The following is a 27393-nucleotide window of genomic DNA, read 5'->3' as shown; positions in this document are numbered from 1 at the left end:
TGGGCACACACTAGATCAGGGGTAGCCAACTCCAGTCCTCAAGAACTACCAACAGTTTCCATATCTCCAGTGAAGTAATTAGCTCCACCTGTGGCTCTTTTAAAATGTGTCAGTCAGTAATGAGTACACCTGTGAGGTGAGCTGGAAACGTGAACTGTTGGTAGCTCTCGAGGACTGGAGTTGGCTACCCCTGCACTAGATGATTCCATCAGCCCTACATGAAGGAGACATCTCTTTCAAGGGTAGTGCTACAGTATGTGGCATGGCAACCTCCAGCAAGTGTGCATGCATTTGCCAATTCCAGCTCCCACTCAATGTTGCTGTGTACGCACATTGTCTGTGTACCCAGCTTTATACCTACTTTATTTAAATTGCAGATATTAACACAATTACCACCAAAATACCACATGATCAAATGTTATTATAGTTTTCACTTTAAGAAAAAGGCGGAAACAAATAAATGCAAGATTGGGTGCAGAATAGTAAGACAGGTTTGGATAATCCAGCTATTAACACACAAACTGGGATATACTGTATACTGTAGTTACACTTAAGGAGAATTCAATATGGCACAGTGTGCTTGGCTTCACACATCAGACCGTTCCGATCAGTGAAGGCTCCAGCTCAATTCAAAATTCAAATAGGGAAGCCACAGAAACTGCCAGTGAGTCCGTTTGAAATAGCAGTTGGAGCTGCTCCACTATATAAATTTTGAACTGTGCTACAGCCCCTTCTCTGGAGCCTTCCCTGGTTACGATATTGACAACATCCAAACTTTTCATTTGCAACCCTTTGGGGTGCGAGGGAAAATTTGCAATGCTGGTGGATGTGTCCATTGCCTTGAAATTATTCAGCCCCTGGGAATCTACAGGATGTCTGTCAGTAACAGGAGTAGTTTAATTTGCTTATACCATAATCTCTTGAGATATGGGTCCCAAATCGGTACACAAGTCCGTTCACCTTTAAACTTCATTGTTTGTAAATTAAACAATTCTTTCTGCTCACAGCCTCTTAAAGTTACAAGTATAATTTTGTGAGAAGTTGGTTGCTGTTTAGGCTTGCTAACAAGGAATTTGCTTGGGTTCATCAGCTAAACTCGGTGCATTTGTACGATCGGCTAAACAATAGAATAGCCCCATCAGGCAGGCATTACTTACCACCATCCACCCCAAAATAAAAAATAAAAAGGATTTATTTTCTCGTCTCTCAAGGAAACCAACCAGTAAAAGTTCTTGGCATATCCTGGGTTGTGTACACATGGTATACTCAAAATGACAGAGATACTCATTATATCACCTGTGTCTAAGCATGGATAATAAAACTGTTGGGGTGAAGCGTTTGGAAACCACCAGCTTAGAGCACATTATTCTAAATGCCATATATAACTCAGTCACTGCATGAGGGCCTGCTATATTAGATCAAAGCCAATATTTTAGAATTTGCTGTTGAACAGAAAGCCCACAAATGAAGAAAATGGTTCACATCCTTCAATCAGAGGCACTGAAAAAGAAAGCTCTTTCACAAACATAGGCTGTCTGTGCCCTTTCAGTTGCTAGCCAAAAATCTGATTAAGTGTGTCTTCTAGATCTTGCCCTACTAGTGCTTTTAAAAATGTGGTACATGTTTCCTAGCACGGCGCTCATCGTATCGTATACCATAAGACTAAATAAGGTATACGATGGTATGCGACACGATGTTGTACAAATTGTATGGCATCGTATGCCATACAATGCGATGGTATATGATTTCTTTATTGTACAAGCACCCTGATGGGTCCCTACAATGTGAAATGCCCGCCCCCCCCCCCCCCCCCACTATCAACGTAAACCCAAAGCGTGGCAAGCGCAGCGAGCCCGCGAGGGGTGGCGGTTTGCGTCCTCCAACCTTTTCATACCCCCACTATCCACGTCGGCGTGGAGCTGACTTTAGATAGTGTGGCGAGCGCAGCGAGCCACCGAGCCCGAAGGGTGGTGAGCACAGCGAGGGGACGCGTAATACTTTACATGTATTGCGCGTCTGCTCGCCACATCTAAAATAGACTCCACACAGACGTGGATAGTGGGGGGTATGAAAAGGTCGGCGGACACGTACCGCCACCACTCGCCACGCTTCGGGTTCACGTTGAATGTGGGGGTGGCGTGGGGGTGCATTTAACATTGTAAGCACCCATTAGGGTGCTTATACAATTAAAAATCGCATTGCATGCGGCTATATGGCATAAGATGCCATAAGATGCCATAAGATGGAAATCGTGGGCGCAGTGCTAGGAAACAAGTACCAAAAATTTAAATGCAGTGGTTAAAATTCTCAGTCCTGGCTTTATATTTTAATTTAAAAAATAAAAATAATGCATGCACCACTTTTGTATCTGTTTCTGGACCTTCACAAAGTGAAATCCACCTTTCATCCTGAGGTGCGAGCTGGAATGTGCATTAAGCCAGCACCCAAATGGAATTTTGGGCAGCTAAAAGCAGTACTTTAGACTTAGTCAGCCATGTCTCACCCATGTGACTTTCATCCCAAAAGCATGCAAGATGAAGGCAAAGGGAGTAAATTAAAGATAAAGCAATTATAGAAGCGAACAACTTACATAAACATACCGTTCAAATATTTGGGGGACAGTGGAAAGGTTTTCAGGAAGCCTGAACTTATCTGCATCCATCACAGCAATTTATTTGTTGCTCTAGTCATACAAATAGACAGATATTAGCCCCAAATAGGTCTGTAGAATAAACTGCTGAATTTTCTTGCGTTTCCGGCTGAGAAAGCAGCAAGAAGTAATGTCTCCGCTTCGGCAAATGAGTGCCCGAACAGAGCAATAATTAATCTGCTTCATTTTGCGACCGCTAAACGAGTGGCGAAACAATTAAATCTCCCCATGTATTTAGTTTAAAACCAGTTAACAGACAGAACTCCCTTATGAAGCAGGTTCTCTACCAAGTTAAAATAAATACATTAAAAATGGCTTAAAATTATTAGCAGTGCATCAGAAATATGGACGAATGTCACAGTGGTGAATAGAAACAAATCAACTTGTATTTAGAAGAACAGTATAAACCTGTGGGTGTGCCACACCCATCCACAGACAAGAATATGCTGGTATTTTTAGTAAATTCAGGTTAGAACAATAATCACTGTGTGGTTGGATAGTCACATCCTTTCTGTACGCATACCAAAGACCAGGCAGTGTCCAAAAGATGACAATGATGATTATTACTATGTTCCATCCTCAGAACCACATGCTTTAACCAGCATTGATAAAATGCTCTTAAGAGCTATTTTTGACACTTGGGAAGGATCTGTAAAACTTACGTTTTTTCTAAATAAAAAAGGGTACTCTTTACTTAGAACGGCGCCCACGATTTTGATCGTGGGCATCGTTAGTAAAAAATCTCGGGCATTGAATGCACTAAAAAAATCGGGTGCGATGCGACCGACGAGATGCCCGCGATTTCCCATAGGGAACAATGTTAAATGTCTCAATTGACCCAATTTTCCTGTTCAATGCCTCAATTGACCCGATTTTTCCATAGGAAACAATGTTAAATGGGCCACAGAGGCCAAATAGCCACCCTGAAGTGTATAATGGCCACCCGAATTGTTAACGCCACCCCACGATCAACGTCAACCCGAAGCGTGGCGAGCGCAGCGAGCCCGCGAGGGGTGGCGGTACGCGTCCTACGACTTTTTCATACCCCCACTATCCACGTCGGCGTGGAGTTGAGAATAGAAAGTGTGGCGAGCGCAGCGAGCCACCGAGCCCGAAGCGTGGCGAGCGCAGCGAGGGGACGCGGACAGCTGTGAAGCCCGCGAGGGGACGCTGATACCTGTGAAGGTATCCGCGTCCGCTCGCCACGCTTCGGGCTCGGTGGCTCGCTGCGCTCGCCACACTTTCTATTCTCAACTCCACGCCGACGTGGATAGTGGGGGTATGAAAAGGTCGTAGGACCCGTACCGCCGCCGCTCGCCACGCTTCGGGTTGACGTTGATCGTGGGGTGGCGTTAACAATTCGGGTGGCTTTTATACACTTCAGGGTGCCTATTTGGCCTCTGTGGCCCATTTAACATTGTTTCCTATGGAAAAATTGGGTCAATTGAGGCATTGAACAGGAAAATCGGGTCAATTGAGACATTTAACATTGTTCCCTATGGGAAATCTCGGGCATCTCGTCGGTCGCATCGCACCCAATTTTTTAGTGCATTCAATGCCCGAGATGGCCATGATGGGCGCCCTTCTAAGTAAAGAGTACCTAAAAAAGTAATGCCCATCTAAAATAAGTGAAACTTTCTAAAGAATAGGAATCTACACACACCCATAAAATGCTCAAGAATTATACAGCCATGGTTAAAAGTTTTGGGGATGACACAATATATTAATTTTAAAAGTCTACCCAGTTTTTATGATGCCAATTTATATATACTCCAGAATGGCATGAAGAGTTACAACATGAATCTCAATTATATAACAAGCAAAAGGTTTAGTTAGGAGATCCGGCGCAATTCATGCAGCATGAAAACGATATAACCAAAACCGTACTACAATCACTGTCAAATAACATGTATAGACAGAAAGTAGGTATACAGTAAACCTACGCAATTTGTCCTAACACTTTACACAACATCCATCATCTTGAAATCAGATGTTTTCAAAGAGTCCTCTCAGTGGCCAATCATATATGTGGAAAAGAAAGGAAATAACCACAAATTAGTATGAAACCCACAAATCAGCTCCGTATCCCACCATCTCCCCATCATAAGGAGCTGATTTGAGAGTTTCATACTAATTTGTGGCTATTTTCATTCTTTCACACATATACGATTGGCCGCCAAGAGGACTCTTTGAATACACAACATCCATCATCTTGAAATCAGATGTGAAGTGTTTAGACAAATAGGCAAGTTCACTGTATACCTATTGGCAATTAAATGGCAAGTCGTCTCTTTGCCATGCCAATGAATTTAACCCTAAAAACACTTCAGCCCTGCCACAAAAAGACCAGCTTACCCATCAGTGATTCTCGCTAACATATGCGAGTGTTGATGAGGACAAGGGTATCACAGTCATGCAGATTGAGTTAGAACAACAGACCGGAAGATTTAAAAAAGGAGGTTGGTTTTACATCCTTGTTCTGTCAACCATGGTCATGTGCAAGGAAACACGTTAAGTCATCATTGCTTTGCACAAAAAAGGGCATCACAGGCAAGGATATTGCTGCTAGCAAGATTGTACCTCAATCAACCATTTATCAGAACATCATGAATGTCAAGGAGAGCGATTCAAGAGTTGTGGAGGTTTCAGGGCCCCCAAGAACATTGAGCAAGCACCAGGCCAGTCTCCTAAAGTTTATTCGGCTGCAGGATCAGGGCACCACAAGCGCAGAGCTTGCTCAGGAATTGCAGCACGCAGAAAAAACAGCTTTCGCCTGGAAAAAAAAACATAAGGGACAGATTGACATTGTGCAAAAAGAACAGGGATTGGACTGCTTAATCATAAAAGACTGGGGTAAAGTCTTTTATGATTAATTCCCTTTCAGATTGTTTGGTGCATCTCAAAAATACACCTTCTAGAAGGTAAGGTGAGTGCAACCAACAGTTCTGTGTCATGCCAACAGTAAAGTATCCTGAGAGCATTCATGTGTTGGGTTGCTTCTCAACCAAGAGTGGGCTCTCGCACAGTTTTGAATAGTCATGAATAAAGAATGGTACCAAAACATCCTCCAAGAGCAACTTCGGCCAACAATCCAAGAACAATTTGGTGATAAACAATGGCATGTATTCAATGCTCCTATGTCGCCGTAAAAAACGGTGAGAGTGCATGTTTTTTGGAGTGGTGAACTTTTCTCTCCTATTTTGTGCTTCCCTCTATTCAGCTCTGTTGCTTCTCCAAAAATATTTTGCGAAGCTAACTCAGTTCACCCTGCACTTCTCACCATTTCTGTTCAATGGGGATTTTAGTGTCTCTCTCCAAAAGTGTATTCAATGCACAAATTGCGAGTCCTGCTGGTTTCTTTTTTTAGAGCAGTTCTCCATTTTTCCCTCGGCATCTTTTTTAGGTGAACTGTAGGGCTATCTTTGTTAAAGTTGTTATTTTTTTTGTTTTTTATGGTTTATAAATGAAAAAAAATGTACTCTAATGTATTTATTGCAAGTGCCATAATGTTATACTTCTATATTAATTTATTTGGAATTTAATAAGTTATTTTAATGGTATCCAATAAGAAATCAGTAATGCTCCTAGTTAGACCCCCCCTAACATAAAAAAGCATGCAGCAGGCAGGGAAGCTCAGGGAGACCCCACCTAACATAAAACCACAATTTAGGGGTGTATTAAAAAAAAAAAAAACTAAACCAAAGCCCCCAAAAAGGCATTTAAAAACGCTAACAATTACAAAATAAATAAAATAAAAACCCAGGGCACTGAAAGGCCAAAGCACAACACAATAATAAGAATAAATGAGGACAAAATACACAGCACCAGTCTGCAGCCACAAACCCAATTAAAATTGTCACACAGCCATGTGTTGTAATAAAAACAATGCACAAAACACTAACCTTAAACCTGTTCAGAAGCCAAAATCCAGAGATCCCCCGAACACACTGCTCAAACACAAGTCTGCACACCTCACATGGAGAGCAGGAGAAACCTGATCTCTCCTGCTACAGCTCACCCTTTTCCCCTCGCATAATTATGCAGAGTTCGCAAAAAGGGATGGTGAGCTGCAGAAGCGTTGAATAAGGAGACAGACAGAAAGGAGGAGATGATTAAAAGTGGTGAGTGCTTCAGCGAGGTCACGGTGACATGTAGGAGCGAACAGTGAGCCTGACTCGCAAAAAGCATTGAATACATGCCAATGCCTTTTTCAGCATTTTGCAGCACTTGGCAAAAAGGCAAAAGTGATAACCAAGACACTTGGTGAACAAAACATTGAAACTTTGGGTCAATAGCCAGAAAACGTACAACCTTAATCTGAATGAGAACTTGTCGTCAATCTTCAAGAGGCAGATGGACAAAAAAAAAAAAAAAATAGTCAGTATGTGGCTCAAAAGAGGATTAGCAGCATGCCAGGGTGGATTGCAGGTCTTGAAAAACAAGGGTCAACACTGCAAATATTGACATTTGCATAAACTTAATGTAATTATCAATAGAAACATTTGACACTTATGCTTGTAAATACTTTAGGATACCATAGTAAAATCTTTATTTTTATTTTTTTTTTAAAGGTCTAAAAATACTGAGGCTGCAAACATCCTGAAAATCAATACTTGTGTCAGTCTCAAAACGTTTGGCCATAGCTGCATGTAAATATATGGAAACTGTTAGTCATTTGTTAAGCTCCTTATTAAATATATACTTTACCTACTTCGATGACCCATGATGTTTGAGTAACTTTTCATTAATCTTTATACAAGAAGAAGTTAACCATAGCACAAATAGTGGAGTCTGAAAAGTTCAAATCCTATACCTAAAACTGGGTTTCATCAAATTGTATTTAGTACAAGTCAGTCACAAAGGAATAATCACCAAAGCGGAGATGTGGACATACATCACAAAACCTGCAATTTCAGCAATACTCCTTTTACACCAGACTAAAATAGCCCATTTTTTGTAGGTGGTGTAAACGCTCCCATTTGAAAAGACACGGGCTGTGAGACCCAGCATTCCAACCCAGGTAGCGACCAGGGTTCAACCAAGGTCCCTGTACAGTGTAAACTGGTAACTATGCTATTTTGACTAGAATTCACTGGTAACACAGTGCATTGGGCAGCAGCAACCAGAGATTTTTAGCCATAATCGAAGGATAAAGCCACCCGTGAATAAGCATGGATAGCCTTAAATCCTGGACTGTTGGGGTGGTTTAAATACCACATTTGGGAACCACTGCATGACCAGTGTTTGCCAAACTCAGTACAGGGCACCTTAACAGTCCAGACTTTATGGCTTACCATGTATAAACCAGGAGATTTAATTAGTGCCTCTGTCCTTTTGAGTTAATCACAAATTGTTAAGCATGTGGACATCTGTACAACCCAGTTCCTTAAGGACACAGAGCTTGGGAACCCTGGCAATGTATGCAAACCTCCGAACATAACCCTCTCCAGGAGGGACATTGCAACTTCAAACTCTGTCTTAATTAAAACTCAAGTTACAGGCAAACAAAGAGACCCCCGCGGCAGTAAATTTGCTTTTGCTGGCCACACATCAGACCAACTTTCCTCCAACTAGTTGCTTTGATGGAATAAAAATATGGTACTGGATGGGAGCAAATGTAATATTTACTTCAGAACTTTGCTCCCAAAACCTGGAAAAGGACAAAAACTGTCGCTCGGACACGGTACTGAAGTTGAACCTGTTTGATTTAAACAATTTGACTGAATGTTTTTGTCCATTTTCCTGGGTTTGTGAGCACATTTCTGATTGTCCTTTGCCCCCATACAGTACCATATTTTTATTCCATCCAAGCAACTAGTTGGATGGTTGGAGGAAAGTTGGTCTGATGTGTGGCCAGCATTTTTTGTTCATTTTAAAATGGCTCCACCTAAATATATCCAACCTATGGTGTATAAAAATATCCAACCTACTCTACTGTATGATGTTGAAATTTGGTGTAATTTAGTTTCTCGTCAGACCAAATAAGCACAGCACATTTCATTGGAAATCCGTGATGGTCATGAAAATGCCTGTGTTGATTTGATGTGGAATGACCACAATAGCTCTTATGGATACTATCTATTGTATTAGATTGAAGTCGCAGCTATAATTTACATGTTGAAAATAGAAATGTACTTCTGAATTGGCAACATTTATACATCTATTATTAGTGTTCCCTCTAAGCTTCTTATACAGGATGCTGCACCCTGCCTGTTTTTAAGAACTCAAAATGCACCCTGCCATTTTGGTGTGTGCAGCACTGTGCTCCCTTACACTGCCCCCCACCGTGTTGGAATGCCGCTGAGAACTTTCATTGTGTGCAATCATGTGTAATGGGCATTATGGTGTGTGGTATAATGTGTAAGAGGCATTAGAATATGTAATGGGCATAGCAGAGTATGACAATGTTTAATGTGGGTAATCCTAGTACAGTGTGCATCTTTTACATACATATGTTTTTATTTTTGTTTCTAATGTAAATTTGAATATAAAATCTGCCATCACAATTAAAAAAAAAAAAAAAAAGTGTCCTGCCCGGTGCTCAGTACCCTGCCCTAAAAAAAAAATCCTAGAGTGAACACTAATATATTCCATTCAAAGGGGAAAAAAAAATATTATGACACCCACACAAATATAAAATAATGCATTTTCATTTTTTCTTTCATCAATGCTGTCCTCAGCAGGTCACATACATGCAGCATCTCTTCCATGTATAACTGACAGGGGATGCCAGCAGGTATTCTGGCCCCTAAATAAAAGAATAGTGAAACCAGCAGTTTGGATGTGAAAGCGGCCAGTGATGGACAGCGGGTTGAAAATGAGACCAAACCTGCAAAGTCTTTATGCAAGCTGATCAGCAGTCGCTTTATCAATTAAATTAAGGTGCGTACCCACGGAGCAATATGATCAATGACAATATATTGCTCAGCGTCCTGTTTTCATCAGCGACCAGAGATGGTCGCTGATGAAAATGACACACTGCCGGGAGAAGAGGCAGGGGAAGTCGCTGGTCGGAGGAGCATGCTCCTCCGACCAGCGACCATTAGGGAGCTGAAAACGGGAGCGCACACCCAGTGATTTATTGCCGGTGCACACTCCAATCGCTGGCAATATGGTCGCTCAGAGACCATATTGCCAGCGATTTAAGCCCATGTGTACACATCTTAACACTTTAAAAAGGGATACATACAGATGATCGACGGGCATGCCAGTGATCAGAATTTTAACACCAGCATCTTGATGGAGGGAATCCTGACATGAGTCATATGTAAAATTACCTTCCCTCTGCTTCCCCAAACCATCACGCTCGTGCCTAACCACCTGATGTCGCCATTCCTGGTGCCAGTCTCCTTGCTGTAATCGGGATGCCAGCATTGGTTTTGTGACTGCTGGCATCCCGACAGCCAGAATGCTAAACACATCACCTTGAAAAGCACTATAACAAAACACTATAGTTTTAAAAACATTTTTGGTTTATTTATTTTTTTCAGACTTTCTACCTTGATAGAGTCGCCCCTCAAGAGGACTCCAGGCTAAGGGCGAGAGGACTCCAGGCTAAGGGCGTTTTTGGTTATCTTATCTACACTGTAATGGATTATTTGGATACTAATTAAAGGGGAAATCAGATTTAATTTCAACATACAGTTTAAGCAAGGCATGTCCAAACTATGGCCCCTCCAGCTATTGTGAAACTACAAGTCCCATCATGCCTTGCCACAGTTATGCTATTAGGGAATGCTAAAACTATAGCAAGGCATGCTTGGAGGTATAGTTTCACCACAGCTGGAGGGCCACAGTTTAGACATGTCTGGTTTAAGCAGTATACTGTACTATAGCATGGTATTCACAGTAGAAAGTAGGTATGGTGGCTAACAACTGTTAAAGGTTTATTCGATATATTTATGCTATTTTAGTTTATAAAAATCGCATTGGGAACTGTTGAGTAAGACTGTGCCTTTAACGGTTCTCTACTGTTCACATCCTGCCGTCTGACTGCAGGATGCAGGCAGCCAAATATAAGGCGTGGCAGGAACACAAGTATTACTCACATACAGCAACTTAACAGCTCACTGCTGAAATCCCCCAGCTCATACAAAGAAATAGCTTGTGAAACTCCTAAACAGCAATCAAATAGACTAGGCAAATCAGAGACTAGATTGTTCTGTCTTAATGAGTCATTCCCCTTCTATCTAAATGACATTATCATGAGACTGTGGCAACGGTCCACAACTTCATCACTGACAAATTTCACACTGACTAAACATATTATGGCAGTGTCCATTAAACTATCGTACTTCACAGCTAAATAATATGCATGATATTACTGTAATGTGAATACTTAAAATAAAAGTCACAGATACACTAGGGCAGGGATAGCCAACTCTAGTCCTCGAGAGCTACCAACCGTTAACGTTTTCCATGTCTCCTCAGAATCACAAGTGAAGTAATTGGCTCCACCTGTGGATCTTTTAAAATGTGTTAGTCAGTAATGAGTGCACCTGCGAGGTGAGCTGGAAAATGTGAACTGTTGGTAGCTCTCGAGGACTGGAGTTGGCTACCCCCGCACTAGGGGATATAGTAAAAGATATTGCTCAGAAAGGGCTTTCACTCAATATTGTTAACAGCGTGTGGGAGTGTGCATCATTAACAAGCCTCGCTGTCTTCTGAACATGTAGGTCAATTTGGCTATATAGGCAACAACCTAAATGAACAATACTGTTCAGTGTGTATGCTCAATATCAGGAAGCTAAGCTGATATCTGTAACTATATTGGCAGCGGCCAATATTGTATATAACGTGTATGGGGTTTAACAAGTCCAGCATACTAGCAGGCAATTTAATTCTTTTTGGGACCACACTTTTCCATCTACATGGGAGGCTTACACCACCAGTCAGTATTTGTTTTTGAGCAACCATGCATATAGTGTCCAAATTTAACAGAGTTTAGAAGAAATGTCTAAACCAGGCTAAAGTCCAGCATTGTCCAATCCAAACTCCTGTTTGGATGATGAAAGTGCCGACTTCGCGCACATTACTTTTCACACCTCAGTAGGAATGCCACCCCTACTGCTGATTGGAGTCTGAACAACACAACTAAAAATTGCTTCATTTTGGGAGCCTAGTGGCTGCTGTGAGGGAAAACAACTGAATCACCTCCCGGGTGTTCCTTTAGGACATGCAGGGATAATTTGTCACTTTACAATGTAGACGGACACAAACATATGAAAGTCCAGGGATCCTAATGATTGGCTTGTGATCCTGCTCTGTACAACAGTGATGTGCGTAACCATTCCACGACCAAATAGCATCCATTTGTTAAGCTCCACATAAATTATTAGAAATTGTTGCACCATTAAATAGGCAAATAAATACATTCCATTAATGAACAATGATACTGTAAAGACATCTTAATTATCTCCATACATTTTACTTCAGCAGCTATACGCAGTCTACATACATTGTACTCTGTATAACTAAAACCCTGTTATACAAACTTTGAGACTCCGATGAAGCAGACAAAACCAAAGTCATTAGTGGGTTTTTTGTTTTGTTATGGGAATAAAAATAATAATAAAAAAAAAATAATAATAATATTTGCACTATTAAACAAAGCATTAACAAAAAGCCTGGGTGATATTGAACAGTATTTATATAACTTTGGGTTCCCAGAAAACAGCTCTATTGTATAATACAGGAGAGGACAAACAGATGGCTATAGGAAGCTCTAGTACTCCCTATTGGGGGGGGTGTTAGGTTATGCAATTAGAAGAGAAGATTAGGATGTGGAGCAGGAAGGTTAGGCACTAACAGAGATGGTTAAGCTACAGTAAGGGCAGTTTAAGGTTAAAGTGGGTAGGGGAAAATAATCCAAATACAATCCTAGTTTTTTTTAAATCCTGGATCAATTGCAATTTTAGTAGACTAAAATCCTGGGAATAACCTTTCAGACATATGGTCCCAGGATGATGCGTGTGCATGTGAAAAATCACGGGATATTTGCGTATGTCTGGAAGGGGTATAAGAATACTTACCCAACTCCTGTCTGTATTTTCATAATTGGGATGCTCCTGTCAGTTATCTGACCTACTGCATCCCAAACGACAGCGACAGTCATCTATACAAATTCCGTTTTTACATCTTTCCTCAGCCATAGTTCTGACATCTCCCATAATACACACACATAGTGTTCACTCTAGGATGGAGACCGGGCAGGGCGCCGGGGGGCTGACCGGGCCACAGCTGGGGGCGTGCCCGGGCCGCCGCCGGCATCAAAGGGGCGTGCCCGGGCCGCCGGCATCAAAGGGGCGTGCCCGGGCCGCCGGCATCAAAGGGGCGTGCCCGGGCCGCCGGCATCAAAGGGGCGTGCCCGGGCCGCCGGCATCAAAGGGGCGTGCCCGGGCCGCCGGCATCAAAGGGGCGTGCCCGAGCCGCCGGCATCAAAGGGGCGTGCCCGGGCCGCCGGCATCAAAGGGGCGTGCCCGGGCCGCCGGCATCAAAGGGGCGTGCCCGGGCCGCCGGCATCAAAGGGGCGTGCCCGGGCCGCCGGCATCAAAGGGGCGTGCCCAGGCCGCCGGCATCAAAGGGGCGTGCCCGGGCCGCCGGCATCATCAAAGGGGCATGCCCGGGCCGCCGGCATCATCAAAGGGGCGTGCCCGGGCCGCCGGCATCAAAGGGGGTGGGACCGGCCCCTCCGAAGCCACTATGCTGCTGGGAAAGCGCCGGGCATCGCCGTCTATGGCGACGCTGGGTTTCCCTGTGAGGCTGTTTTAGCGGGGCGCTGCGAGAGGGGCAGGGCGCATTTTGCCCTTTAAAAATGGGCAGGGCACAGCGCCCCGCTAAAACAGCCTAGCGGGAACACTACACACACACACCCATCACACACACACACACACACACACAATACTATGCAAAATTTTAGGCAGTTGTAAAAACAATTCTGCAAATTAAGAACGCTTTAAAAAAAAAAATAGAAGTGTTAATAGTTTATTTTGATCAATAACAAAATACGAAGTGAATGAACAGTAGAGAAATCCAAAATCATATCAATATTTGGGATGACCACCCGTTGCCTTCAAAACAGCATTAGTTGTTCTAGGCACACTTGCATGATAAAAAGGTGATACTCATTATATTATTCGAAGTTTGAAACACAGTCATTACCTGAAGCAAACAGCTGTGTAGAAGGCTTAAAAAAAACTGGATGAGGAACAGCCAAACTCTGCTACAAAGGTGAGTGAGGACAAAAGTTTCATGTCACAGGTCATACAGCATTAGTGTTCATTCTAGCACCCACTATCTTTGAAAACCCATGCAGTACCTCTTCCCTGCCTGGGGTGTCACTGTCTGCTGTAGTGCTTCTAGCACAGTGTGGTCTGTATATCAGCACTGATATGCAACCCAGACCTGTGCTAGAAAACCCCACAGCAGACAGCAACACCCCAGGCAGGGAACAGGAATTACATGGGTTTTCAAAGATCGTGGATGCTAGAATGAACACTACAGCATGGCAAGACTCGGCACAACAAGACACATGGTAATTAAAGTACATCAGCAAGGTCTCTCCCGTGTAAAGATGCTCCGTTCATGCTCTTTGTAGAAGTGAAAAGAAAGGGGCAACACTGACCACTGCAGATGCAGTGTCAGCCAAGGAAATGCATCAGATATAAGACACATTATGCTTTCTTCCCTTTGAAATCAGTAGATGCCCCACAGTGCATTCACCTTAGAACTAGCAAAAACCAGTGGGACCCAGGTAGACCCATCCACTGTTCGGAGAAATCTGTCCAGAAGTGGCCTTCATGGAAGAATTGCACAAAAACATAACTGGGGTGTAGAAATATGGCAGCAGACAATGGGGACTGATGAGTCAAAATGGTAAATATCTGCTATAGAAAAAAAGCAGTTTGTTTGCCAAAGGGCTGGAGAGCAGTACAATAATGAGAATGGCAACAGTGAAGCATGGCAGAGATTCCTGGCGAGTGTCAGGCTGCATTGCAGCAAATGAGTTGGGCATATGGTTAGGAATATCGGTATCCTCAATTATGAAAAATACAGGCATCCATCATGCAAAACCATAACTATCTTCACAACAAACAAAAACAAGGAGTCCTGGAAGTGATGATATGTACCCAAAGCCCTAATCTCATCATTAATACTGTCTGGGATTACATGAAGAGAGAAGGATTTAAACAAGCCTACATCCACAGAAAATCTGTGGTTAGTTCTCCAAGATGTTTGGAAGAACTTTCGTGCAATGTTCCTTAAAAAAGTCCTAGAAGAATTTACGTTATTTTGAAGGCAAAGGATAGTCACACAAAATTTAGATTTCCCTTCTGTTCACTTTGCATTTTGTTCACTGATAACAATAAAAATCACTTACACTTCTAAAAGCATTCTTATTTTGCAAAAAAAAATCTACACCTGCCTAAACAACTATTGCACAGTATTGTGTGTGTGTTCATCTCCTTCAGTTACTGTAGGTTGCAGCCACCTCCATATAGCCCTACAACGGGCCAAAAGTACATACAAGTAGCCCCCAGCAAAGTCATAGGCTGTGTACACACGGGGGCGATGATAGCAAATATCACTGGAAATATGGTCCCTGAGCAACCATATTGCCAGTGATTGGAGTGTGCACCAGCGATAAATTGTCAGGTGCGCGCTCCCGTTTTCAGCCCCTGAATGGTCGCTGCATTGCCTCTTCTCGCGGCAGTGTGACATTTTCATCTGCGACCATCTCTAGTCGCAGATGAAAGCGGGACACTGAACGATATGATTGCTGAGCAATATATTGCCAGCAATCATATTGCCCTGTGTGTACGCACCTTTACATCCACTCAATCACTTTATGGGCCAACCGCTTGGATAGTTAACGTATGACAATCTAGTGTTGCAGATAAATAGTTGCGGTGGGGACCAGGGATGGTCGCACTCACGTGTAGCTCCCACCCCCCAGAGATGCAGAACGGCTGGGGAGGCAGAGAGAGCAGCTGAAAATGAGGTTGAGGCAGGAGGAGTGCTGCACCGGCTACAAGCTGGCCGTCACACAGCACCGTGTCCCCCTTTCCCAGCAGGGAGGGTGGCCAGGTGTAAAGCGGGAGCATGATGTGCCTCGTGGCGCTGAGGGTTGGCTGCTGTCCGCAGCCAGCCCACTACTCCTTCAGCGCAACAAGCTAACCAGGACAAGCTACACCACTCTGGCAGCTTCCTGCTCAGGATCGGCCCCCTGCACAGGACACAGCCCCCAGAGGAAGGATGCTGCTGCCCCCCCATTGGCCCGGAGGACACCCCCGTGAGGGTGGGGATGGACAAAGTAGGGAACAAATGGCCCCCAGCAGCATTGTGCGGCACCCCACCCAGTTGGCCGGGGGAAAACACCGGTTATCAAGGACAGCAGGACTCCAGGCTGGACAGCCACTAGAGGAGGTATGGCTCTTGCATCAGGGCAGCAACAGTGGAACCTCAGCACAGGGAGGGCACAAGCTCCAACTTCTGGACCCCTGACTACCCCCCCCCCCCCCACACACACACACATTCTCCCAGCATGCTGGCTCACCCCCAGCTGCAGCTCCAGCATGACCAAGATGGCGCCGCAATATGGCTGCCTAGGAACTGTGCCACTCAGGCATATGTAACCCTGCATCTCCCTGGTTTCATACACTGCATAGCAACCTATAATTGTACTGTCTCTGCATATTTGTTACCTACCTGAATGTTGCAATGACCAATGGTGCAGCTGATGGCTGCCTAGGCACTGTGCAGCTCAGCAGGTATGTGTTCCCTGCATCCATAATCCCCAGGGTTCATCTAGTGCAGTGGTTCTCAACCTTGGTCCTCAGGAACACCAAACGGTGCACGTTTTCCAGGTCAGGGAATGAGAACAATCTACTGTATGCAAAAGGACCGCATATGATATATCAAATGTGATCCTGCCGCCCAGGAAGCCCAGTTTAAGGTGGATCCTTTGATTATGAAAAATGGTGCATTGTGGACGAAACAAAAACCCTGAAACCTACGGTTTTCAGATATCAAGATAATGGAACTCAGAGTTTAAGGCAGTGGTTCCAAAACTTTTGTAAATCATGGTGCCTTAGAGAATCAAGAAATGTCCACAGCACCCCTAGGCTGAATGTTTATTATTGAGAAATTCCAAAAGCTATATTAAATTACGTCAATTGTATTTATAGGTCATCCTTAGGGTCAGTTATGTGGTGAGGGACAGGACTTGCAACTGTTTGTCTATATAGGTTATGATTGGCAGCCACAAGTACTAGTTTTGTCTGTTACATTGATCCTAAATAATTTCAATTGGTCCTGGACTTATAACCCAAGGAACCCCAGCAAGTCTCCTTAGGCAGCCCAGGGTGCCACAGCACGCAGTTTGGGAACCAGTGGTTTAATGTTTGGATTTGTGCACCCTCAGGGGATAATAACAAAATCTAAGAACAAACTTCCGGGCAAAGGAAAATAAAATAAAGCAAACCACATTGTTTCCACATAAAAAAAAAAAAATAGCCACTAATTATTTTGCTTTCATTTTATAAAGCCTTACAAGTTTCTTACACTGGATTTAACTGTCATCTCAATATCTTTCTAAGCTAATGCTACACGTTGTAGAGTCAAGTACAAACTTGACAAGCTTAGAGCTTAAACAGAAGTAGTCAGAAATATTTCATTCAATACAAAGACAGTATTGGCCTTTGCTCTAAAATGTAATCACCTACTGCTAGACTTACCCCAGGAGGAGGCAAGACTCTTAGCTCAGCTCTGTAGACAGATTGTAATAACTAAGATATATAATTACATTCCAAAACACTATACAGACAGAATGATAGAGGGGGCACATATTTTTTTATACAGTATGTACTCCCTAGCAAAGAATGTAAAACATTGAAGCAAAAGCTGCAACAAGACACATAAGGAACAACTGCCTGAGAAAAAATAACACATAAAAGGGAAGTGTCACAGTAGAAAACGGAGGAAGTGACATAACACGCCATCAGTGGTTACATTTTGCTAAAACTAGCATTCACCAGTTATTATAAATGTGCCTATATGCTTTTTTGGTTTTCTGTTTCAGAGCTCTAATCATAAATAGAGAGCCTTTTTGAAAAAGGGTCACTCTGAAAGGTTATAAAAGATTGGGCCCATTTATCATGTAATATTTGTGGATCATTTCCATAACACACCCGTTTTAGGGGGTTAGCCACAAAGTTCAATTATCCCCCTAATGTAACTAGGAGGGACCACAGCAGGAATCTCCGTTACCTGCCCCGAATGATGCCAGCAGCCAAATCCCCCATTGGTTTCTATGGGGGAAGTGATGCTGCTTGATTTACCAATATCCAGAATGTGAAGCATTCTGAATATCGGGTCCAGCAGCTGAGATGTCTGTAACCCATAGTAGCCTATGAGCTACATACCATTCTGAAAGTCACCCTGGAAGTGTGGGTACCTATGTGAAGGAATTTTTCATCACAACATTCTCAGGTTGATACATTGGCGATCACATTTTGGGTGACCGTTATCTGATATTAGCATCCTCATCACTGATTATTTTAATGTGGTACTTTTATTCACATGAATTCATTGTATTATACTAATATATGCTAATGTTTGATACCCAGGGGAGGTTTCTGTACATTATTCATTTAAATACTGCTTAAAATAATTCCATTTTATTATTATTGTGTTGTCTGTTTGTATTTTAAGCGCCACTTGATATTTGTATGAGCAACTTATCGCACTTATGGACGGGCTCCTTTCAGAGCTCCTGTCACTGCATGATACATCCCACCGATAGGATCACATATTGCAATGCGATCTCAGGCGGCAAGATCCCACCCAGATCGCATTGTAAAGGAGATCCTTGTTAAATGGGCCCAAATGCCAGGGATGCGAAAATCTGGGAGTGGGTTGTCACTACAAAAAATAAAACCTCTTTTGAACAAGGGCAGCTTTAACTGCATTGGAACATGACAGTACACGTACAATAACAGAATATAAATCTAAAAACAAATACCATTTAATAACAAGTGCTGTATAGTTCATGAATGGACAACCTTCTGAATATATATATATATAGTTCATTCTAGCACCCGCTATCTTTGAAAACCTGTGTAGTTTCTGTTCCCTGCCTGGGGTGTCGCTGTCTGCTGTGGTGTTTCTAGCACAGGTTTGCATATCAGTGCTGATATACAGACCACACTATGCTAGAAGCACTCCAGCAGGCAGCGACACCCCAGGCAGGGAAGAGGAACTGCAAGGGTTTTCAAAGATAGCGGGTGCTAGAATGAACATACATACACACACATATATATATATATATATATATATACACACATACACACACACACACACAATATATATTTTACATACATAGTCGCATTTAACAGCTATCTACTGTACAAATCTTGTGGCAGGACATTAAGGTGGGACGTGCAAGCAGAAATGAGTGATGTTAATGCCTATTCTCTATACAATCCTTCCTCCTTGTGGGACTAATTAGGGAATGGGAAACCTTAGGCTTACCAGCTGTTGTTGAACTACACATCCCAGCATGCCCTGCTACAGCTTTGCCATTTGGTCATGCCATGCTAAAATGGTTGCAGGGCATGCATAATTCAACAACAGCTGGAGGGCCAAACGTTCCCCATTCCTAATCTAATTCAATTGGTGCCAGCACTATAGTAAACTAATCTGCAAGGCAAAATGTTCTCATTGAAACTGCCTTATTTAGTATACCACAATAAATAAATAAAAAAAAAGGAAGAAGTTGATATTAGCCATGAAACAAATGTAACTAACAGGATCAGGTATTAAAGGGTCCATTTACTATTGTTTGCAGCCAATTCTGTGTTTTGGGGGGTAAATCGGCTTACACATGTCTAGATGAGCGATGATAGAACACTCAGATCATACAGCGCTGCACAGTGATGTATGACTGAGCGATCTGTCAGGGCCAGCATTCTCCTTGAGAACACTGGCCCTGACCACAGCGATTAACTTGATTTATCCAGAGTGCTGATTATTGTCAGGGCAATAGCAACATGTGTCACCGAGCGTCGTTATCGCTACACTACACATGGAGTGATGTAGAGGCATTTCTAAGCGATCTGATTGCTTAGAAAATGCCTGGGAAATCACTACGTGTGTAGGCCCTATTAGCCATAAATATAAATTATCTAGGAGGGACCGCAGCAAGTATCTCCAATACTTGCTGTGCTCTATCCTGCCCCGCTCGCTGCTGCATTTCCCATAGGTTTCTATGAATGATGCATTGCTACCCAATGTATCTATATTGGGCAGCATCAGGTCCCATTGGCTACTGCCATTCTGAGATGGCAGTAACCTATTATAGCCTCTGGGCTTCACACTGCACTGCTGGTGGGGCAAAGTGGTCAGCTGGGGGGGGGGGTGGGGGGTGTCAGCGCTTATGCGGGGTACACACCAGGACGACCCGCTCACGATGCACATCGTGAGCGGGTCGTCAGTGTCTCGTCCGACCCGCTCACGATGACGCGGGGGGACACGACCCGCTCACGATGTGCACCGTGAGCGGGTCCGATCCGATGGCGACCCGCACCCGGCTGTATGGTCGTCATTGAGATCCTACCTGCAGCAGGTAGGAGCTCAATAACGACCGACCGACCCGCGGGACCGCGCATCGGATCGGTATCGGTCCACACCAGGTCAGAAAAGGGCCCAATCAGCACACAATCTACATCCAATTGATCGGAATTGGATCTAGATTGTGCGGATCGGGCCCTAGTCGTCCTGGTGTGTACCCAGCATTACAGTGCATGCACAGCCGATCGCAGGGATGGGCTCCTTTCGGAAAGGGTCACATATTGCAAAGATCCCGTACAGTTCGTATTGCAAATGGTCCCCTAAAGGAGCCCATAAACGGTGCAATGCGCATTTTAAACAAAAATCGCATCGCATATAGTGCAAAACGTACAGGCAGCACATACTTTGTGATCTGTGTGATTTGCGCGGGAAGCACGTATCCGTACATCGCAAGGTGTATGGACACTTATTTTTAAGTCTCTTGGCTTAAGCCTAAGTTAATGAATTTGTACATTCTAAAACTTAGTATAGTGATAAGCAGATTACGCATTACATAGAAACAGAACATGTTCTTACAGAGCGTACTCCCACCAATATTCATAAAAGTTTATTGAGTGGACTCAAATGCCGTCTTTGTCACTGGAGGAACAAGGAAAATGAACTAACCCTGTCGTGTCAACAATAAAATATGCAGAATATTTCAAGACTTCAACAATCTTCTCAGTAGTAAAACAAATGAGATCTGTGACTTTTCTCTGGTGACAGTCACATAGTGTAATGTAGGGAGAGGACCTGATAAAGGACCACTGATGGATAGAGAAAGGTTAACATTGGCCATTTCCTGTTAAGACTACTAATAAGGGACCGAAAGGGATCATTGGATAGACATACATCAGGTCGACCACTGAAGGTCCACATGCATGAAGGTCGATAGGTCATTAGGTCAACACAAGCATTCAGTCGACATGAGGTTTTCACTTTTGTCCCAAATGTCGACACAGACACTATTGTAGCTTCGGACACAGTGCCTCGCTACAATTTTATTCTCCCACCTTGCCCTAGTGGGTAGTAGGTCATGAAATACTGCCCATCGTCACATGTCAGCTCATACGGGCAGTACGTATGGTGTAATAGTTAGCATTAATGCCTCACAGCACTGAGGCCATGGGTTCGATTCCCACCATGGCCCTAAGGCCGGTTTCACACACTCCGGCTCCTGCCGGACGGTGAAATCCTGCACGGCCAGGCAGCCGTGCCGCACACAGTAGTTTATCATGGAGGGGATGGCCACAGCCCGGCAGCCGTCCCTTCCAGTGGCGGGATCCGGCTGCAGCCGTGCGGCCGGGCCGTGGCCGTGTGAATGGACACAATAGTGTCCATTCACAACTAATGTGTGCGGCACGGCTCCCTGGCCGTGCGGTATTTCACCGTCCGGCAGGAGCCGGAGTGTGTGAAACCAGCCTAACTGTGCAGAGTTTGTATATTCTCTCTCTGTACTTGCATGGGTTTCCTCCGGGTACTCCGGTTTCCTACCACAATCCCAAAAAATATACTGGTAGGCTAATTGGCTCCCAAAATTAACACACAACATCTGTGTGTACATGTGGTAGGGAATATAGATTGTAAGCTCCACTGGGGCCGGAACTGATGTGAATGTTCAAATATTCTCTATAAATGTGTGCGCTTTATAAGAAACTATTAATAACAATTAAAAAAAAAAAAGTGAAAGACACCATGTCGACCTTTTGACTGTCGACCTTCCCCATGATGACCTAATGCTTGTTTTGACTTACCCATGTCGACCTAGTGACTGTATCCCTAAGGGAGACACCCTGACACACACACCCCGGGAAGATCACAATGAAGTAGAGGGGCCCCCACCACACCCATATTATTTTGAGCCTCAACACTTGAAATCCTTTGTACTGTGTGTCTGTGCATGTGGGGAACAAGTGACACCTGTGGCAAGTTCAGTGCCATGAACAGATACATCCTGCCCTTCTGACATCATGCATGTCGTGCTGCCTGACATTGGTGAGGTCTATGGCGCGGAGATCACTTCATGTACTCTTAAGGTACATGTTCCATATATAATTTCCCAGGAACGTCCCAATGGTCAAAAGCATAACATTTGGTCTTAAAATAACGTACAATATGTCTTGTAGTTAGAATGGAGTTGCATGTTCATCCGAGCAGATCCCTCCCAAACAATCTGTGGGAGTGCGCATCATATGTTGGATAATGCATACACACGATACGATATAGTGCACAATATAGCACACAATCGTACCGTGTGTACCCTTTACAATACATCACATATACACATCTGTCATACAGCTGATAACCTGCTCTGTATTTACCGCTAAACTAAATAGTATCACCTTCCCAGATGGCAATACCTGAAGTACAAAGTTACGTAGAGAGCACACAACCCTAGTCCACTCTGTAAGTGGGCATGGAGGGCAGGACACTGCTGACACTGGCACAGGAGGACACGCAGCAGCAGGGCTATGTCAGTGATACATGGAGCTGCTCCCTCTTCCGCTCCTCTCAGCGCATTATACATTCTGAAAAATGGCGCAAACGCGCCCTACACGGATCAGTGCCGGAGTAGTGCTGGCGGCAGCACGGCACTGGCGGACACACCCGGGTCCCTGCATCCGATTCCGTCCCGCCACATTCTATTACACACCGCATTAGCTAGGAGACTATAGTTACACAGCCAGTGACACGAGCGAAGTTTGGCAGGGAGATGGCTACGGGGAGGAGGGAGGACTCACTGTTTTTGGCATCGTGGCTGCTGGTTGCGAGTTCTCTGTAACTTGTCTGGTGTAGATGTCAGCTCCTCTCCATACAAGGCCGGGTGTGATGGATGCACAGTCTGCTCAGGTCCGGAGGGCTGCTGTCTGTGCTCTGTGTGCGGTAATACGGTCTCTTCTCTCTCCGGCTAACGGAACACTAAGGTCTCTCCCAGACACTAACCACACCCAGGGAAATGAAGACATGGCCCAGAGACCGGGCTCCCTGACTCCTCCCGCCTGACTCAGGTCCTCCCTCCCGCCCTTCAGCAGCAGCAGCTTCCACCGCAGGCACAGAGAGTTCTCTGGGAGAGGGGAGTGCGAGCGAGTGACACAATCAGAGATGAGAAAGTTACAAGAATCTGCTGCTGCTGCTCAGTGAGCGATGTACTATCCGGCCTCGCCCAGCACTGGCGGGGAATGGATCATCGGCACAAATGTCGCAAGTCTGCTTCGGGACCGTGCTGTTGTGCTTCTACACTGCGGGAGGGTGGTGTGTGAGTGTGTGTACGTATGTATGTGGGTTTGGGATATTTTTAATTTTAACGAAACAATGTTTCCCACAGATTTCCATGGTTTGCTGTCACATAAGTTTCCATGAGGCGGCAGAAGCCAGAAGGGAGTGAGGCTGAAGTTCGCATCTTATGGGCCAGCTATCTTATTCGTGATCCAGCTTCTTATTCTGAAAATGTTAATATTAAAACAAATTAAATTAAACCGGATAATTCAATTATTATTGTACAATCAAGAAAATATCCATGACACATCTTAATTGTATTTTACCTGTGCCAATGCGATTTAGTCATGCAATTGGCTGGCATAGGGGCATAGGTCCCAGATTTTCATCATTTTGAGTACCATATATACTCGAGTGTAAGCCTACTTTTTCAGAACATTTTTTATGCTGAAAAAGCTCCCCCCTCGGCTCATAGGCGAATCTAGAATTATGGTAATGGGTGGTCCCAGATCTAGACACAACAGCAGGGGGACCTTTGCGCGGCGCAGCAGCGCGACAAAAAGGGGGCGTGGCCTCATGGGAAGGAGGCGTGGTATCACAAAAAGGGGTGTGGTATTACACTTTAGACCATACACAGTAATGCCCATTACACATTTTAGCAAACTCCGTAATACCCATTACACATAAAGCCACACGCCGTAATGCCAATTACACATAAGGCCACACACCATAATGCCCATTACACATTGTGCCACATATCATGATGCCCATTACATGCTATATAACAAACCGTAATGCCCATTACATATTTGCCACATAAGTGCTGCTTACCTACGTGCTCATTGCTAGGGGGTTCTTGCTTGATGGCACCATAGTACCCATTACACATGATGCCGCACACCATAGTACCCATTACACATGATGCCGCACACCATAGTACCCATTACACATGATGCCGTGCACCATAGTACCCATTACACATGATGCTGCACACATAATGTCCCTTACACATGATGCTGCACACATAATTCCCCTTACACATGATGCTGCACACATAATGCCGCTTACACATGATACTGCACACCGTAATGCCCCTTTGAAATAATACCCCTTTCACAACAGAAAATGCAGGGATTTACCCGGGAATATAGTCCCAGGATCATGCAGGGACATTCCCAGGCTGACCCTTTATACACCAGCCTAGTCCCTGCATTTTCTGGTGTGAGGGGGAGAGACAACCACTCTCCCTACCCCCCTTTAACAAACCAGCTATATCTTTGGAACCAACTGACCCATTTACATATCATATATATATCATTAATAGGAAGAAAGAAAACGGGTTGTCTTATGGTGGTGCACCATTTATAGAGAATGGAGTCATAAAATATACCTTTTATTATTTTTATTTAAAATGAAGAACACGAAATATGACATACAACATATAACATAGACACAAGTGAAAACAGTGTGTTTCTTTAAAAAGCACGTGCGAGTTCCAGAAGCAATTCCCTCTATTTTATTGTTTCAATGACACTTTATATTTTCTCCTTCAGGTTTTTACAAAAATAATTGAGGAATAATATGTGTCAATTTTAGAATAATTTTTTGTGTTTTTAATGCGTTCTTTTTTCAGCAGCCCAAGTACAGCTACCTAGATGCGATAGTGAGCACTTGTTAGCTTGCAACGGACTACAACTCAATTAGCAGGATATCTGTATTTTACAGCTTTATTGTATAACTTTATAATGGATACAATTGTGCTACATTGAGATCTCAGTAGTTGGGTGTTGTCACTTGTAGATTCCGTCTGGAGTCACTACCTGTGGTGAGTGCTGCAGAACGGGTAGGTGAGTAGTCACCTCTCAAAGTATTATTGATATATTGATTAGAATAGAAGTGTGGTCAACACCACACGCGTTGTGCTGTATTCTAAGCCAATCAGTCTGTGGTCCCTCTCTGCGCCGTATAGGTATGTTAGCGGTCGCAGGGGGATACTAGAACAGACGCGGCTTTAGGTGCCCTCTATGGTGGGCATACAATTCCCCAGGAAGGGCAGCGTGATAGCGTGAAGCTGTCAGAAGTGGTCAGTGAGCCCCCGTGCTGCAGACCCAGAACGCTGGTCGTTTAGCAGCTAACGGGGAGACCGTGTCTGCTCCGTCGGAGTGCAGCTAACAGCGTACACTCCCTGTCCAGGGACAAGTGCCGCAGTGAAGGTGCCTTGCGTCTGACAGTCCAACCCTGTGCCACTACCAGCTGGTGCTGCTGCTGGGGTGGTCTTAGGGTGACTGCAGGCGAGCGGCTACTGGTACATTAGAGTCCTAAAAAGGACTGATAAATACATTCGCATAAACACAAAAAAAGGGATGGGGTATTGCAGGAGGAACGTGCGCACGGCTGGGCCGACCCGCCTGCAGTCACCCTAAGACCACCCCAGCAGCAGCACCAGCTGGTAGTGGCACAGGGTTGGACTGTCAGACGCAAGGCACCTTCACTGCGGCACTTGTCCCTGGACAGGGAGTGTACGCTGTTAGCTGCACTCCGACGGAGCAGACACGGTCTCCCCGTTAGCTGCTAAACGACCAGCGTTCTGGGTCTGCAGCACGGGGGCTCACTGACCACTTATGACAGCTTCACGCTATCACGCTGCCCTTCCTGGGGAATTGTATGCCCACCATAGAGGGCACCTAAAGCCGCGTCTGTTCTAGTATCCCCCTGCGACCGCTAACATACCTATACGGCGCAGAGAGGGACCACAGACTGATTGGCTTAGAATACAGCACAACGCGTGTGGTGTTGTCCACACTTCTATTCTAATCAATATATCAATAATACTTTGAGAGGTGACTACTCACCTACCCGTTCTGCAGCACTCACCACAGGTAGTGACTCCAGACGGAATCTACAAGTGACAACACCCAACTACTGAGATCTCAATGTAGCACAATTGTATCCATTATAAAGTTATACAATAAAGCTGTAAAATACAGATATCCTGCTAATTGAGTTGTAGTCCGTTGCAAGCTAACAAGTGCTCACTATCGCATCTAGGTAGCTGTACTTGGGCTGCTGAAAAAAGAACGCATTAAAAACACAAAAAATTATTCTAAAATTGACACATATTATTCCTCAATTATTTTTGTAAAAACCTGAAGGAGAAAATATAAAGTGTCATTGAAACAATAAAATAGAGGGAATTGCTTCTGGAACTCGCACGTGCTTTTTAAAGAAACACACTGTTTTCACTTGTGTCTATGTTATATGTTGTATGTCATATTTCGTGTTCTTCATTTTAAATAAAAATAATAAAAGGTATATTTTATGACTCCATTCTCTATAAATGGTGCACCACCATAAGACAACCCGTTTTCTTTCTTCCTATTAAAGTCTTAATTAAGTTGTCGGTGGTAGCACACCCCTAGATATATCTCCAACAAAAGTTTGTACTAGAGGGGGCCGTGTCTCATATCCACTTACAATCTATCTCCCCTCCTGTGCAACAGGTCAAACCAACCCTTAAAATACTTCATATATATATATCATACAGTATCATATTGAAGAACTTTTGATTTGGCTTCGAATGATTTTGGTCCCGTGAAACTGGGCTGTTTGGTTCCAGAGAAATCTGCCCTCAAAGAACATAAACAGTCATGAAATTACATTTAAGAAATGAAAAAAAAAAAACGGTTTAACCTCAATATCCCTGGAACCAATTACCCATATAGATCCAGCCTGGTATCAGATTGAAGGCCCAGCGATTTGGGTTCGACTGAGATCAACCTTGAGCTTCAATGATGCCGAAGGGGGAACTGGCAGCCGTTGAACTGGGTGGGGGTCCCATGTTATCCTATAGGGAAAACGTTCCAGCTTTGCCTGGCTGTATCTCCGGTTCCCAGAGGGCTAGAGACACGGGGCTGGGCTCG

General features: G+C 44.1%; 1 protein-coding gene across 1 annotated transcript in view; it reads right to left on the bottom strand.

The window, feature by feature from the left end:
* MSN (moesin) overlaps positions 1 to 23266 on the bottom strand; it is a 130665-nt gene extending 107399 nt beyond the window's left edge. The window contains exon 1 of the mRNA XM_083159115.1: positions 22999 to 23266. Within this exon, the coding sequence (XP_083015241.1) occupies positions 22999 to 23010 (12 nt within the window). The 5' untranslated portion in view covers positions 23011 to 23266. The remainder of the gene's footprint in view (positions 1 to 22998) is intronic.
* Positions 23267 to 27393: the final 4127 nt, after the last annotated feature.

This window comes from Crinia signifera, chromosome 9 (genome assembly GCF_055691185.1).
Source record: "Crinia signifera chromosome 9, ASM5569118v1, whole genome shotgun sequence".
Lineage (NCBI taxonomy): Eukaryota > Metazoa > Chordata > Amphibia > Anura > Myobatrachidae > Crinia > Crinia signifera.
Note: the sequence above shows the minus strand (reverse complement) of the source record. Positions and strands in the feature narration are given on the sequence as shown.